The 12,324-nt window shown below is 64.3% G+C and overlaps 1 protein-coding gene across 10 annotated transcripts in view; it reads right to left on the reverse strand.

Moving 5' to 3' along the window:
- KIF21B (kinesin family member 21B) overlaps positions 1–8,925 on the reverse strand; it is a 42,746-nt gene extending 33,821 nt beyond the window's left edge. For all 10 annotated transcript variants that reach the window (XR_006055551.2, XR_009595777.1, XR_009595776.1 and 7 more), the window contains exon 1: positions 8,556–8,925. Coding sequence is in view for 6 of the 10 variants with exons in the window: in XM_027976012.2 (XP_027831813.1) it covers positions 8,556–8,596 (41 nt within the window). In the remaining 4 variants the exon portion in view is untranslated. The remainder of the gene's footprint in view (positions 1–8,555) is intronic.
- Positions 8,926–12,324: the final 3,399 nt, after the last annotated feature.

Consider the following 12,324-nt stretch of genomic DNA (forward strand, 5'->3'; position numbering starts at 1 on the left):
GCTTTCTAGGAACTCGGCGGCCCTCGCCTGCGGCAGCTCCTGACCAGCCTGGCCCCGCCCCGGGGCAGGTCTCTTCTGCGGGCAGCCCTGGAGCCCCAGATGAGGGAAGGAGACAGCTTCCGGCTACGGCTACTATGGGACGGCAGGACGGCACCCCTGCTAGCGCTGTTCCCTAGGGGCGGGAGGGTGGGCAGGGGTGGGTACCAGGCTCCAGGATCTTTCAAGAGAACCAGGGGCGCAGGGCGCTGTGGGCCCCACCTTGGCCAGGGTGAGGCGAGTGAGGTATTCTCGCCTCGGATGCAGAATTCAAGGGGGAATGAAAAAACTCCCTGATCACGATAAATTATGTACTGCACTGTTCGGAAAACTCAAACTGGCAAACTGCGCTGCCTGATTTTGCCAAGCCCAAAAGGCATTTTGTGGACCACACGGCGGGGGGGTCATTTCTGAGCAGAGACCCCCACCCTCAGCCCCGGAAACCTTCCCCCCACCCGCCCTCCCCCAGCCTCCCCATCCCTTCTCCCGGCCCTGCAGGGGTAGGGCGGCGCAGGGCCCCACTGAGAAAGGCCCGGAACCTCCCAGAACAGAGCCCAGTCTATCTGCCACTTGGCAACGCGCAGAGGGCCGGGAGGGGCTCAGAGAAGGCCCGGGCTCTCCGGCGGCGGAGGGGTCCAGCCCGGGCCCGCGGGGCCGCCTCCGCGCGCTGCCGAGAGGCGCTAGGGCGCCGGGGCTGGGGGTTCTAAGAGCCGTCTGTACACTCGGGGCGGAGGGCTGCGGGCGCCCGGGCCGCACCCCACACCGGCTCGTGTCCCCCCAGGCGGGACACAAAGGCGGCGAGCCCGAGCCCGGGGCTGCGAGAAGCGCTGAGCTCAGCACTTCCCCGGCTCTTCGGGAGCCAGGACAGGGCGGAAGCGGAGGACGGCGGAGCCAGCGAGGAGGCAGGCCCGGGGACGCTGCGCCTGCCAAGGCGGGAGGGTCCCTCCCCCAAAGCCTGGCCAGCGGCGCCCCGCTCCCGACCGGCTTCGGTGACGCCGCACAGAGCCGCCAACCACCCCGCAGGGCTCCTTCCCGCCGCCGGGGGATGGGGCAGGGCGCGTGGGTGTGGCCGGCTCCAGGTGAACCCCGTCCCGCCCGGTTAGCCGGATCCAGCCCCTCCGTAGGTCCCTAACCGACCCGCCCCCGGGTCTTTATCCCAGGCTCCCACATCTTCCTTTTTTCCAAGAGGTCGTGGTTTAGTTGCTAAGTCGTGTCCCACTCTTGCGACCCCATGGACTGTCGCCTGCCAGGCTCAGGCTGTGATATTAAAATAACTAAGAACTGCTCCAGAATCCTAGAAAATTCTTACAGTTGTGGTGTGTGCTCTGATTCCTGACATCCCTTTTTGCTGGTACCTGGAACCCCGTGGATCAATTCCTCAGGAGTAATAACCCCGCAGGTAAGGAGCAACATGCCTCTTTGCTGGTCACTGGTCATGGTACCTACCAGACTTTGCCCACGATCTAAGTGAGAGAGTCTGCCACACTCTGCACACGTTCTAAGCGGGGGATCCCCACCACACTCTGCACACGTTCTAAGGAGGAGGTCCCCCCACAATTTACAAAGAGGGCTCAAAGAGATATTAACTCAGCTCAGGGTCACAGAGCTAATCAGTAGCTAGGTCTTCTAGGAGGCCCATCTTTCCTGGCCATGGACTGAAGGGTCAGAGCAGGAGGACCCGGGAAAACCAGCCTGCAGGCAAGTTGTCACTCTGGGGTCTTCCAGGCTGGAAGACACCCTCGCAGGCCCCACGTCCAGGGCCTTGAGAAGAACCGCAGCCCCCTCCGACGACCAAGATTACCTCGTGACCGGTCCCTTCAGAAACAGCCCAGGGGTGAGCCCCTCCTGGACACCCTAATGTCTTTCTGGAACCCTGAATAGGAGCCCGAGGGCCTGGGCGCCTGGAGAAGTGAGAACGCCCAGCACCCCGTCCTGGAGTGGGCTGCCCCCTCGGCTGCCCAGATCCCGTGACTCCCTCCTCACGCCACACCTGGCTCCGTCTGGCGCTGGGCTCTCACGACCTCCAATGTGGAGGAGTGTGTGTGGTGGGGGACACAGAGAGGAGCCACAGGACCCCCGTCTGCCTGGCACAGCGGGGCACTCAGCCATGCCGTGACCTGCCAGGGGCCAGCTTGGCCCCGTTACTGAAGGAGCCAGACCAGAGGGGAACTCAGCCACAGCGCAAGGGATTCAGACTGGCTAGCAGCGAGAGCCTCCTGCCTGCAGAGGCTGCGGAGCCCTCGGAAGGGAAGGGGGTCCGCAGTCCTCCTCCCCTGGAGTCATGGTCGCTGACACCGCCCGAGCCGCCTCTGTTAGGACCGGACGCGGTATCTTTTGAGAGCCGATGCATGGAGCGCCTTTACGTGCAGGGACATCACGTATAAGGACTGCCTCCTTCCTGAGGCTCAGAAGGGAGAATCTGAACAAGCCCAGAGTCACACTCTCCTAATGGTGGAGCTGAAATCCAAACCCAGTCTGACTGTGGCCTGGCCTGCTGCACCCTCTAAGCAGCCCCGGCCTGGAGAGAGGGCGGCCGGGGAAAGATGATCCTGCCGACAGCTGCCAGAGGGCCAGAGCCGTCTGCTGGGGAGTTTTTCACATTCACAGTGAAGACAGCCGAGGCCGGGGCAGGGGAAGCGGGGGCCAGGGACCCAGGAGGCTGCTGCGCGGGAGGAGGTGTGCACCCACGCTCGTGGGCATCCTCTCCTCCTCCCCCACCCCTTCCTGGGCAGCCTGCCAGCTCCAGGAAGTCGGCTGGAATCAACATCCTTGCTGTCTCACGGGAGTCTGGCTCCCAGACACCCTGGGGCTTCAGCTGACTTAGCCCGACCTGTGGGGAGTGCGGGGGCAGTCCGCCCTGAAGCAGGGTGGCAGGTCTAGCATGGGGTGCTGCCCCTCTCAGCTGCAGAGCTGCGGCGTGGGGAGCCCTGTGAGCTCCCGGGCCCTCCCCCAGCCCAGTCCTCCTGAGGCTGCCTCAGGGAAAACACTGGTCTGAACCCCCAAACAAGAAGGCTTTGTACGGCGGGGTCAAAGGACATGAGTTTACGAGGCCAGGCCTGGGGAAAGGGGTCTGCAGCCCCCTCTGCCTGATTTCTGCCCCTGCACGTGTTCCCAGGAGCCCAGGGAGGGCCGCAGACACGCAAGGGGACCCACAGGAAGCCTGGGGTTCAGGGCTCTGACGCCCTCCCTCCCGGGGATGTCCTCTGCCTCTCGCTCTCTCAGTTCGTCCCAGGGTCCTGGCCACTGACTTCTGCGGAATGCCCCGGCGGGCCGTCCAGTGGGGCAGGGTGTGGGGTGTCTCATCCACAACCCCAAGGCATCGGGGTCTCAGCTGGGCCCGCTACCCCAGAAAGGCTGAAGGAGGCCTGGAGGAGGAGGTGAGCCGGGAGAAGCTGGAGCGTGGGTGTGAGGAGGGGCGGGGGTGGGGGTGTTCCCTGGGTCCCTGTCCTGAACTGCCCGCTCCCCGCTCTGAGGTCCACCCTGCAGGCCCAGCTTTGGGGCCTGGGAGGGGGTGTCCCCAGCCCAGGGAAGCCCGCGCAGCTGCGCCCCAGCCCTGCCGGCTGGCCTGCCCCTCCCCCACCCCGTCCTGGGGCATCTGGCAGGGGTTTCCCATGACCTCCCGGGAGAAGCTGCAGAGCCCCGAGCTGTGCTGGCATCCGGGGCTGGGAGGGCTGCTCGGCAGGGACTGGGCCCTGGGGACGCTCGCCTGCTGGGGAATGCACAGCAACAGGTGTCGGCCTGTGCTCCCACCAGCCCCTGACCCCGGCTCCAGGGGCCCTTCCCGGCTTGACCCCAGGAACGGTGGGCTTCCACCCCGCACGGAGTAGGGACAGGGGCTTGGGTGTCTGGGGGTCCGGGGATGGTGAACCACGGGCCTGCGTCCCTTTCACACCCAGAGTAGTGAGGGTAGAGCAGGGGTGCCCCTGGGGACAGGACACCTGCCACAGGCCCCACAAACGCCCACCAAGCTCCACCGCCCACCCACCGGGACGGAGGAGCAGCCCCGGGCCCAGGCTACCAACCCAGCCCAGTCCCCGGCCCAGCAGGTAGGCTGCCTCCCCTCCCCAGCCCGCAGCCTCTCAGGGCCCCCATTCCTCCTAGTGGGCTGCTCGTCTAGAGGGTGAATCAAGCGATAGAGGGGCCCAAGTTGGAGGAGGCCCGCAAGGACACAGGCGGAGACGTGGCTGTCAGGGAGCTGCCCTACAGGGCAGCAAGGTGGCCCTCGGGCAGGAAAGCAGCGTCCAGGGGCAGCTGTGTGGAGCTCAGGAAAGGCAGGAGGGTGGCTCCCACCAGTGGGGGCGGGCAGAGAGCCCCACATCCAGGGGCGCGTGGACAGGATGCTTGTGCCCAGTCCTGAGTGCCTCCCTGCGCGCCTTCCCACATTCACGGTCACAGCCGCGACCTGCCTGAAGCATCAGAGCAAATGGAGGCGTGGGAACGCCGGCGAAGCGCCAGTTAGCAGCCGGAGCAGGCTGCATGGAGCAGGGCCTCGGGAGGGCGGCTGCCCTGGGCTCACGGTCAGAGGCCTGTGTTTACCGCGGTGAGCCTGTGCCTGTCTCCACGGTGGGGTGGCACTTGGCACCTGGCTCCCGCGGGCCTGCGTGGGGGACAAAAAGACGCGATGCCTGGCGCTCAGCGAGTGGGCAGGAAGTGACCGCGCCCAGGCCCCCCAGCCCAGGGCTTTCTCCACTGCCTGCTGCCTACAGTCCGTCACCAGCCAGTCCCAGGGCTCCAGGTGAATTCTTTTCACCTAACAGTCACTGAGGCTTAACCCAGTGAGACACCTCCGAGGCATGCTTTCAGCGAGTGCTTATTTCTGTTCACATTTTCTTCACAGCTCCTCCAGAGTCAGCCTTTAAGGACTGTCCACCCTCCACTGCACCCAGAACACTGCTCTTCTCAAAAGGACATGCCAGAACAGCCCACTGATCCCATTGTACAGGGAGGAAAAACTGAGGCCCAGAAGGAGAAACAGAAACGGGGCCCCAGCCCAGCCCTCTGTCCCCGGAGCCACTGTGGGAAGGAGGGTGCCAGGCACATGTCACTTCTGTCACTTCCTCAGCCCCTGCCCCCCCCCCCCCCAGGCGCGGTCTTCAAAAGCTGACAGCCAATCAGGCTGGCTGGCTCGGGCAGAGGGTGGGGCCATGCTTCCGGGGCCTGCGGTTACTACACTGCACTTCCTGGTGATGACATAGCCCTGTTTCTGCAGCAGGAGACCGCCACCAAGACGCTCGGGTCTCCACCCCCACGGGGGGCCCTGCCTAGGCCGTTTTCCCGGGTCTGGGAACCATCAGCAGGGGCTCTAGTTGGTCCTGGCCGGCCTTGGACTCTGCTGGGGGAGGGGCGGGGGGGGGGAGACGCTGAAGGCACCGCCTCCCCACCCCACTCAGTGTTTTCTGTCTTATCTTTGTCCCAAGCCACCAATTCTCTTGATTCAAAATTTTAGACAGACACTGACTGAGACTTCAGAGGAGCCTAGAGCCAGGGGAATAACTGCAGCTAAAGAACCCGAGGATAGAGCAGGTGTCCCTGGGCGCCTGGCTGGCGTCCCCAGCCCTGTTCCAGCCCAGGTCTGACCCTGCAGTGTCCAGGGATGGATGCCCAGGGAACCCCCGGCCCCACCTCAGCAGACTAAGGACAGAGCTTAAGGAAACCAGGCAAGGATAAGAGGGTGGGGTGGTCAGGCCTCCCCTTGTGCTGGGGGCTCAGAGCTGGGGGCTTAGAAGGGTCTTAAATAAACGCACCCCATGACTCGGCTTCCTTCCCCAATCTCAACTTTGCCAACCAGCATTTCTTAATAGCCGTCCCTTCCCCTTCTCCCTCTACCAGTTAGGCCTGCATTTCTGCAACCTGGAGCAGGTCTGCTCTCCCCATCACCCCCCTCCCAGGTAGAGACTGGCCTTAGCCAGCCTCAGAGCTGAGAGAGTCCTTATCGGACAAGGGGATTAAAGGATAAACGGATCACAGGGGAGGCTGGAGGGGCTGGCCTGGGAGTCTCGGTGCAGAGTTAAGGGGCAGAGTGCCAGCTTCCAGGGTGGCCTGGGGCTGGGGGCAGGGGGTTGGGGTTCTGCTCACATCTAGACCTTCTTCCTTTACCCGCAGCTCCGGGTCCTGAAAGCTGTCTCCTCTGGTCTGACCCTTCCATGGCCTTCCCTGCAGCTCTGCACACAAGCCAGCTTTGATCCTTATCCAGAGATTACAGTGCCAAGAGCCCCAGGCCTGGCACTTCTTACCTAATCTAGTGGCCCCTGGACCCTTACACACACAAACACACACACACGTCAGACCACGTCTGCCCCGTTCCTGGCCTCCCTGTCTCAAGAGTCGGACCCTGGACTTACCATAAGGCATTCTCACGGGGACCCAGTTAGATATGAGAAAGGGCAACCAGGCTAGGCCCCTGGCAGTTCCAGATCCTCGGCTCTTCCTATCAGTGGTCAACACTGCTCCAGCCCGCCACCCAGTCCTTCATGGGACCGGAGATTTCTGAGGGTGGGCTTGGGGTGGGGGTTGAAGGGGACCCCCAAAGAACGGAGAAGTCTCCCTGCAGCCCCCAGTGGCGCCATCTGCTCCCCCTCCCAGCCTCGGTCCTAGTCCATTCCCGTCCTCAGCTCTGATTATAAGCTGGGCTCTGTCCAGGCATTGTCTGCCCTCCACAGCCAGCTGCCCACCCCAGTCTGGCGTGTGCACTGGGGCCGGAGTGGGAGGGGAGGGGTTGGGCGGGGCCCTCCCCATCCAGGGGGCCCTGAAGGTCTAGCTCTGGAGGTGTTCCAACCCCCACCCTCCCTCCAGGCCAGTGGCAGAGGCAAGGAGTGGGGATACTCAGACCCTACCAGGCAGTCTCAGTGGAGGCAGAGATGATGCGGGTCACAGGAGGGTAGCGTGGGCGGGCAAGATGCTCCAGGTGGGAAGGGTCCCGGGGAGCTCCTGCCGCTGGAGGCAGTGGGGAGAGAACACCAGCTCTTCCCCGGCTGCATGGGTGCCAAGGCCACGGGCTTGGCCACACCTCCGCACCCCCTGTCTAGCCTGGGGGCCCTGACGAGGTGGGGCAGGGGGCTCGGTTTGGCTCTCTTGGGTGAGATGGTGAGTCCAGAGGAAGTCCAAAGGAAGCCCCCTTCCCAGCCCTGGTCCAGTTTCCTTTCACTACGTGTCCACTCCGCTGCAGCTGTCTTATTGACATTGCCACCCCACCCCCGCCACCATGCCCCTGGCCCTCACCCTCAGCCCCATAGGATCCTGCTGCAAAGAGCCCCGCCCCGCCAGCCCACCAGGCATCTTTGGGGCTCCTCTTTGTCTCAGGCTATCCAGGGCCAGCGAGTGTGTGCCAGGGATGCTCCGAGAGCAGCCAGCGGTCCAGGGGGAGGGCACACTCTCTCACTCCCTCCACTCCAGACTGTGATCAGCGGTCCCCGGACCCTCTCCACTGCAGAGGGCTAGCCAGGTGGCTGGGGTTGGGGGGTGGGTGGCAGCACCTGCCCTGGGGTGTTTTCCACAGTCTTCTCGGAGTGACTGCCCTGGAATTCTGGAATCTGGGTCACCTACAACCCAGGGAAGTCAGAGACCTTTCTCAGACCCACCCTAGACCCAGACTCAGACTCGCACCCTCATCACACAGGGTTGGGTGATGCGGTGACGGGTCCCAGGCTGGCACTCTCCCACCAACGGACTGGGAGAGTCCGTCTTTAGTCTCAAAGAGCTAAACCCAAATCAAGAACAGGGAGGGTGACATGGCGCGGAGCGCCCCCACCCAACACAAAGAACACGTCTCCATTGTGCCCTGTCCTCGGCCCACCCTGCTTCGGCCAGGATGTCCCTCAAAGTCCCAGGCAGGTCCACGTGGCCCTCCCCCGGCTCAGTTCTGTCTGAGGGCCTGAGGATGGGGGCATCAGGGTCACCACCGCCTGTCCTCTGAGAGGAGAACCCTTGACACCCCTGCTCCGTCCCCAGCCCAGCCGCTCTAGGGGCAGGGCCGGCAGGGATCTCTCCAGAGCCGCTGTCTCCCTACGGGCCAAGGCCCCATCCCAGCCCTTCCACTCGTCCTTCCTCGATCTTTGTCTGCGGAGCCGGCCAGGGCGGCGTGCTGCCTATCCGGCATTGCGGAGAGCGCAGGATCAGCAGGCTGGGTGGATGCGGGGAAATGTCCCCCACCCAGTGTCCCCGCGTGAGACTGCAGCCCGTGGGGGGGAGGGGGGCAAAGAGGAAACACACAGACGCTCCCTCCCGGGCCCGGGCTGGGTGTGAAATACCGGATTTCCTTGTTGATTCGATTTTCTGATCATTAAGGGCTCCCGAGAGGGGCCCGAAATCACTACCCAAACAAAGCCCCTCCTGCCGCCCGCGGGGATGCCGCTCCCCCGGGGGCCCGGCCAACTCGCGGCGCCCTCCAGCGCGGCCGGCTAGGCTTCCGCGGGCGCGGGCTGCCCGTGGAGCGGCGCCCCCTGGACCCCCGGACCCCCGCCCCGTGCCCACGCGAGACAAAGCCGAGCTCTCCGCGCACGCGCCCCAGTCACCCGTCCTACCTGACGGCCACCTTGACGCAGCAGTCCCCCTGGCCGGCCATGGCGCTGCAGTGCCGGGGCCCGGGTCGATCAGGGGCGGGGGCCTGGGGGCCGATGACCGGGGCGACGGCGGCGGCCGCGGCTGCAGAGGGCGGGGGCGCGGGCGCTGCGGGCGGGGGCTGCGGCTCCTGGAGGTGACATGCTCGCAGGCGGCCCGCGGAGGGCTCACCCGCGGCCGGCTGAGGGCCCCCGGGGCCGGGCCCGCGCGCCCCCTCGCGCCATCGGGCGGCGGCGCGGGGCCTGTGGACAGCCGGGGCGCGACGGTCTCCCCACCGCGCGGCTCCCGCGCGCGCACCTCGGGCCGTGCCGCGCCTCCTGCCGCCGCGCGAACAAAGGGGGCGGGTGCCGGCCCGGCGGAGGCCCCGCCCCTGACGCTCAGGCCCCGCCCCAATCTCCGCCCCCGAACCCGCTGGGCCAACCGAAGGCCCGACCTGGTAGCAGGGGCGGGGCGGAAGCCTTTAAAGAGACCCCTCGATGGTCCGGGTCCACAAGCTCGCTGGGGGCCTGGAGAGGTTTCATGGGGTCTCCGGAGGGACACGGCCCCAAGAGCTGATCACACCGGTGCCTCGACCCCGGAGCCGCAGACCCTCGGCCTCGGTGCCCCCCCCCCCACCCCCCGCCCATAAATGCGGAAGCCGGGCGCAGGGAGGGGAACTACCAAGGTCACGCAGGAGTTAGTGGCTAAGCGAGGGTAAGCACCCGAGTGCCCCGGCCCGGCGCTTCCCTGCAGAGCGTCCCACAGCGCCTGACGGATTGTGTACTGAAAGCTCCGGGAAAGCCTCTCTTAATTTATTCCGGTGAACTTGCCAACCTTTACTGATGGGGGATTCTCGCTAGTGCCTAACTAAAATCCCCTGTCCCTACAACCCTGCAGCGTTTTAAAGTTCATCTTTGGGTTGGTTCCTGGCCAGGCTCCAAGCCTAGACGGCCCCTCCTTTCTTGGAGGCCACGGAGGCTCCAGTGACCTTTATGACCTACAGATGACTCCCACCCCCAGCCCCCCACCCCTTTATCCCTGCTCACACTCTGCCAGTTGCAGCTGTGGGGGCAGAGGGTCTGCGTGGGAGGCCTGAGCTGCCCCAGGGAGACAGGGAACAAAGGGAGCCCTGAGCTCCAGGCACCTGGGTAGAGGCTGGAGGGAGATGGGGGGAGGTGGGAGGGGGAGGAGGCAGGGAGGGCAGCTGCCTTCATTTGGGTACAAAGGACAAGGGGAACCCCGAGACCGTGAAGCAGTGGGTGGTGGTGGAGAAGAAATCACATTCGCGTCTCCAGGCCCTCTCCCGCCTCCGAGACCAGCCCCTTCTCCCTGCCTGCCAGCTCCCAACATTGGGGCCATTGACGGGGCCCCTCACCAGCTGCCTGCCCTCTCCCTCACTTCAACCAGCTCCCTCTGCTGGACCAAGCCCAAGAGTAGGACCCAGCTGCAGCTCCAGATGTGGAAGGCACATGCTGGGGGAGGGGAGGAAGGGGAGCCTGCCTCCCAGCCTCTTGCATCACCCTCAGATGAGGAAGCCACATCAGAGATTCAGAAAAGGGCACAGGCTACGGGCAGAGGGCACATCTTTGGTGCCATCCTCCTCCCTTCCCCTCCCCCACCCAACCAAAAGAACTGCTCTATCTGTAGCCCACATCCCAGTTTGGTTTGGTCAGACCAAAAAGCAAAAGATAATTTCAAGGGCAGATTTCAAGGGCAAATCAACACCCTCTACCCCAATCTGACGGAAAGCAGCAGCACCACCTCGGGTGTCCTTGGGTAGGAGGGGCAGGGGTGGGGGAGGGCCTGGCAGGACCCGGCACTCTCAGTAGCATTTGAACCAAGAGGAAGAGCTCTCTGGGGCCAGTGCCTCCCCGACCCTGGAGCAGGAGACCAGCAGAGTGCTGAGCAGTCAGACCCTGGACATGCTCTTCCAACCAAGATGCGAACAGGGGAGGAGACTGACATTTGTGGACCATCTACACGAACAGGCACTTTGCACGCCTGTGCGCATGTCATGCTCAGCACCTGTGAGCTCGGCTTTAGTAGCAGTGCAGTGTTAGTCGCTCAGTCATGTCCAGCTCTGTGACCACAGGTACTATAGCCTGCCAGGCTCCTTTGTCCATGGGACTTCCCAGTCAAGAATACTGGAGGAGTGCCATTTCTCCTTCAAGAGATCTTCCTGACCCAGGAATCAAACCCAAGTCTCCTGCGTTGCAGGCAGTTTCTTTACCATCTGAGCCATCAGGAAGAGCTTTATTCGTTTCAGTTTTGCTAAAGGGGCACTGAGTCTCACCCAGCATATAAGCAACAGACACAGGAGCAAGCTCGTGCCTCCTGTGAAGTGCACCCAGACTCCCCAGGCCACCTCCAAGCAGCCGCCTGGGGAAAGGCACTGGGCAGCTGGACTCCAGACTTGTGCTCCCCAGACAGCAACGTTGCATTTTGAAAGGCTGCTCTCCTGCCCAGCAGAGTCTGGGCTTCTCCAGGGGCTGGCTCTGGTTTCCCGCCTCCTGGAGGTCCCCTCTGACTTCAGAGGGTAGGTGACCTTCTGACTCAGCTTCACTGCTTCACTGCTGGGAAATGGCGCCAGAGCCCTGTGCTGTCCCCTCCCCCATCCCTCCAGGGCACATGGTACTGAGCCCGGAGGAGCCAGGAAGCGCCTGGGCTGCAGCTTGGGCATCCTAGAAGTCAGGACCTCCGGATGACTCTCTCCTGGGCCACCAGGGAGCCGCAGGGCAGCCTGCTGACCGGATCCTGTCTCCTGGAGCTGCCGGCCTAAGGCAAGGAGGTCGGATGGGGGTCCAAGGGGTGGTCAGGAAGCTTAAACCACAGCCTGGGCGGATCTGGTTAGAGAGTCAGGGAAAGCCTGGGATGGCGCCGGTGCTCCTCAGCGCCCCCGAGCCTCAGCTCAGCCCCGCTCCTTCCCTGGGTGTTTCCCCACCCCCTCCTCCCACTGCTCTTCTCCCTTCCCTCCTTCCCACCCCCGAGGCTGCTCTGCCTCAGCTGCCTGTGCACATCTCCCCCACCCCACCCCACCCCACCACACACACACGTGCACACACTCACACGCGTGTGCACACACACGTGTGCACACTCACATGCACACATGCTCATATACACGCACACAATGCATGCGTGCGCGTGCGCACACACACACACACACAGACTGGACTGCAGCGTGAGCCTCAGCGCTTGGCCCAAGCCAAGACCCCCCCCACTGGGCATCTCGGGGCTCCATTATCTCTTCTGACAGGACTGGTGGGCGTCTGGGCAGGTGAACCCTGGGGGCTGGGGGCCTCTCCGTGGCAGGAGCCTCCCACGCTACCGTGGTGACCGTACTAGACTCCGGCAGCGACTGCGGCAGCCATCTGGCCGAGATCTCTCCTGCCTGATCCCGCTCTCCACAGCAACCCGACAGTAACAGGCCCTAGAAGGCTCCCCTGGGGTGGCCCGACGTTGGGCCTGCTCTGTGGTTCTTCTTTAGGCGAGCACCAGGCCCTGGCTGTGGGAGGAAGTGTCTGAGCCTTGCCCTGGAGTTCTGGGGGTGGGGGAGGGCCGGCCTCTGGCCACAGCCCCCATCCTGCCCAGCTGGGTTCCTGGGAGAACAGGCCCTAGCCCACCCTGCTGGCGGTGGGCCCGCCGCACCTCCTGAGCCCACCTGGAGACAGAGCCCAGTCCTGCCTACCAGCAGTAGCTGTGAACCCCGGACATGGCCTACTAGGGTGCAGACGTGGGACCTCCGCTCAGCAAGGG

Source organism: Ovis aries, chromosome 12 (genome assembly GCF_016772045.2).
Source record: "Ovis aries strain OAR_USU_Benz2616 breed Rambouillet chromosome 12, ARS-UI_Ramb_v3.0, whole genome shotgun sequence".
Classification (NCBI taxonomy): Eukaryota; Metazoa; Chordata; class Mammalia; order Artiodactyla; family Bovidae; genus Ovis; species Ovis aries.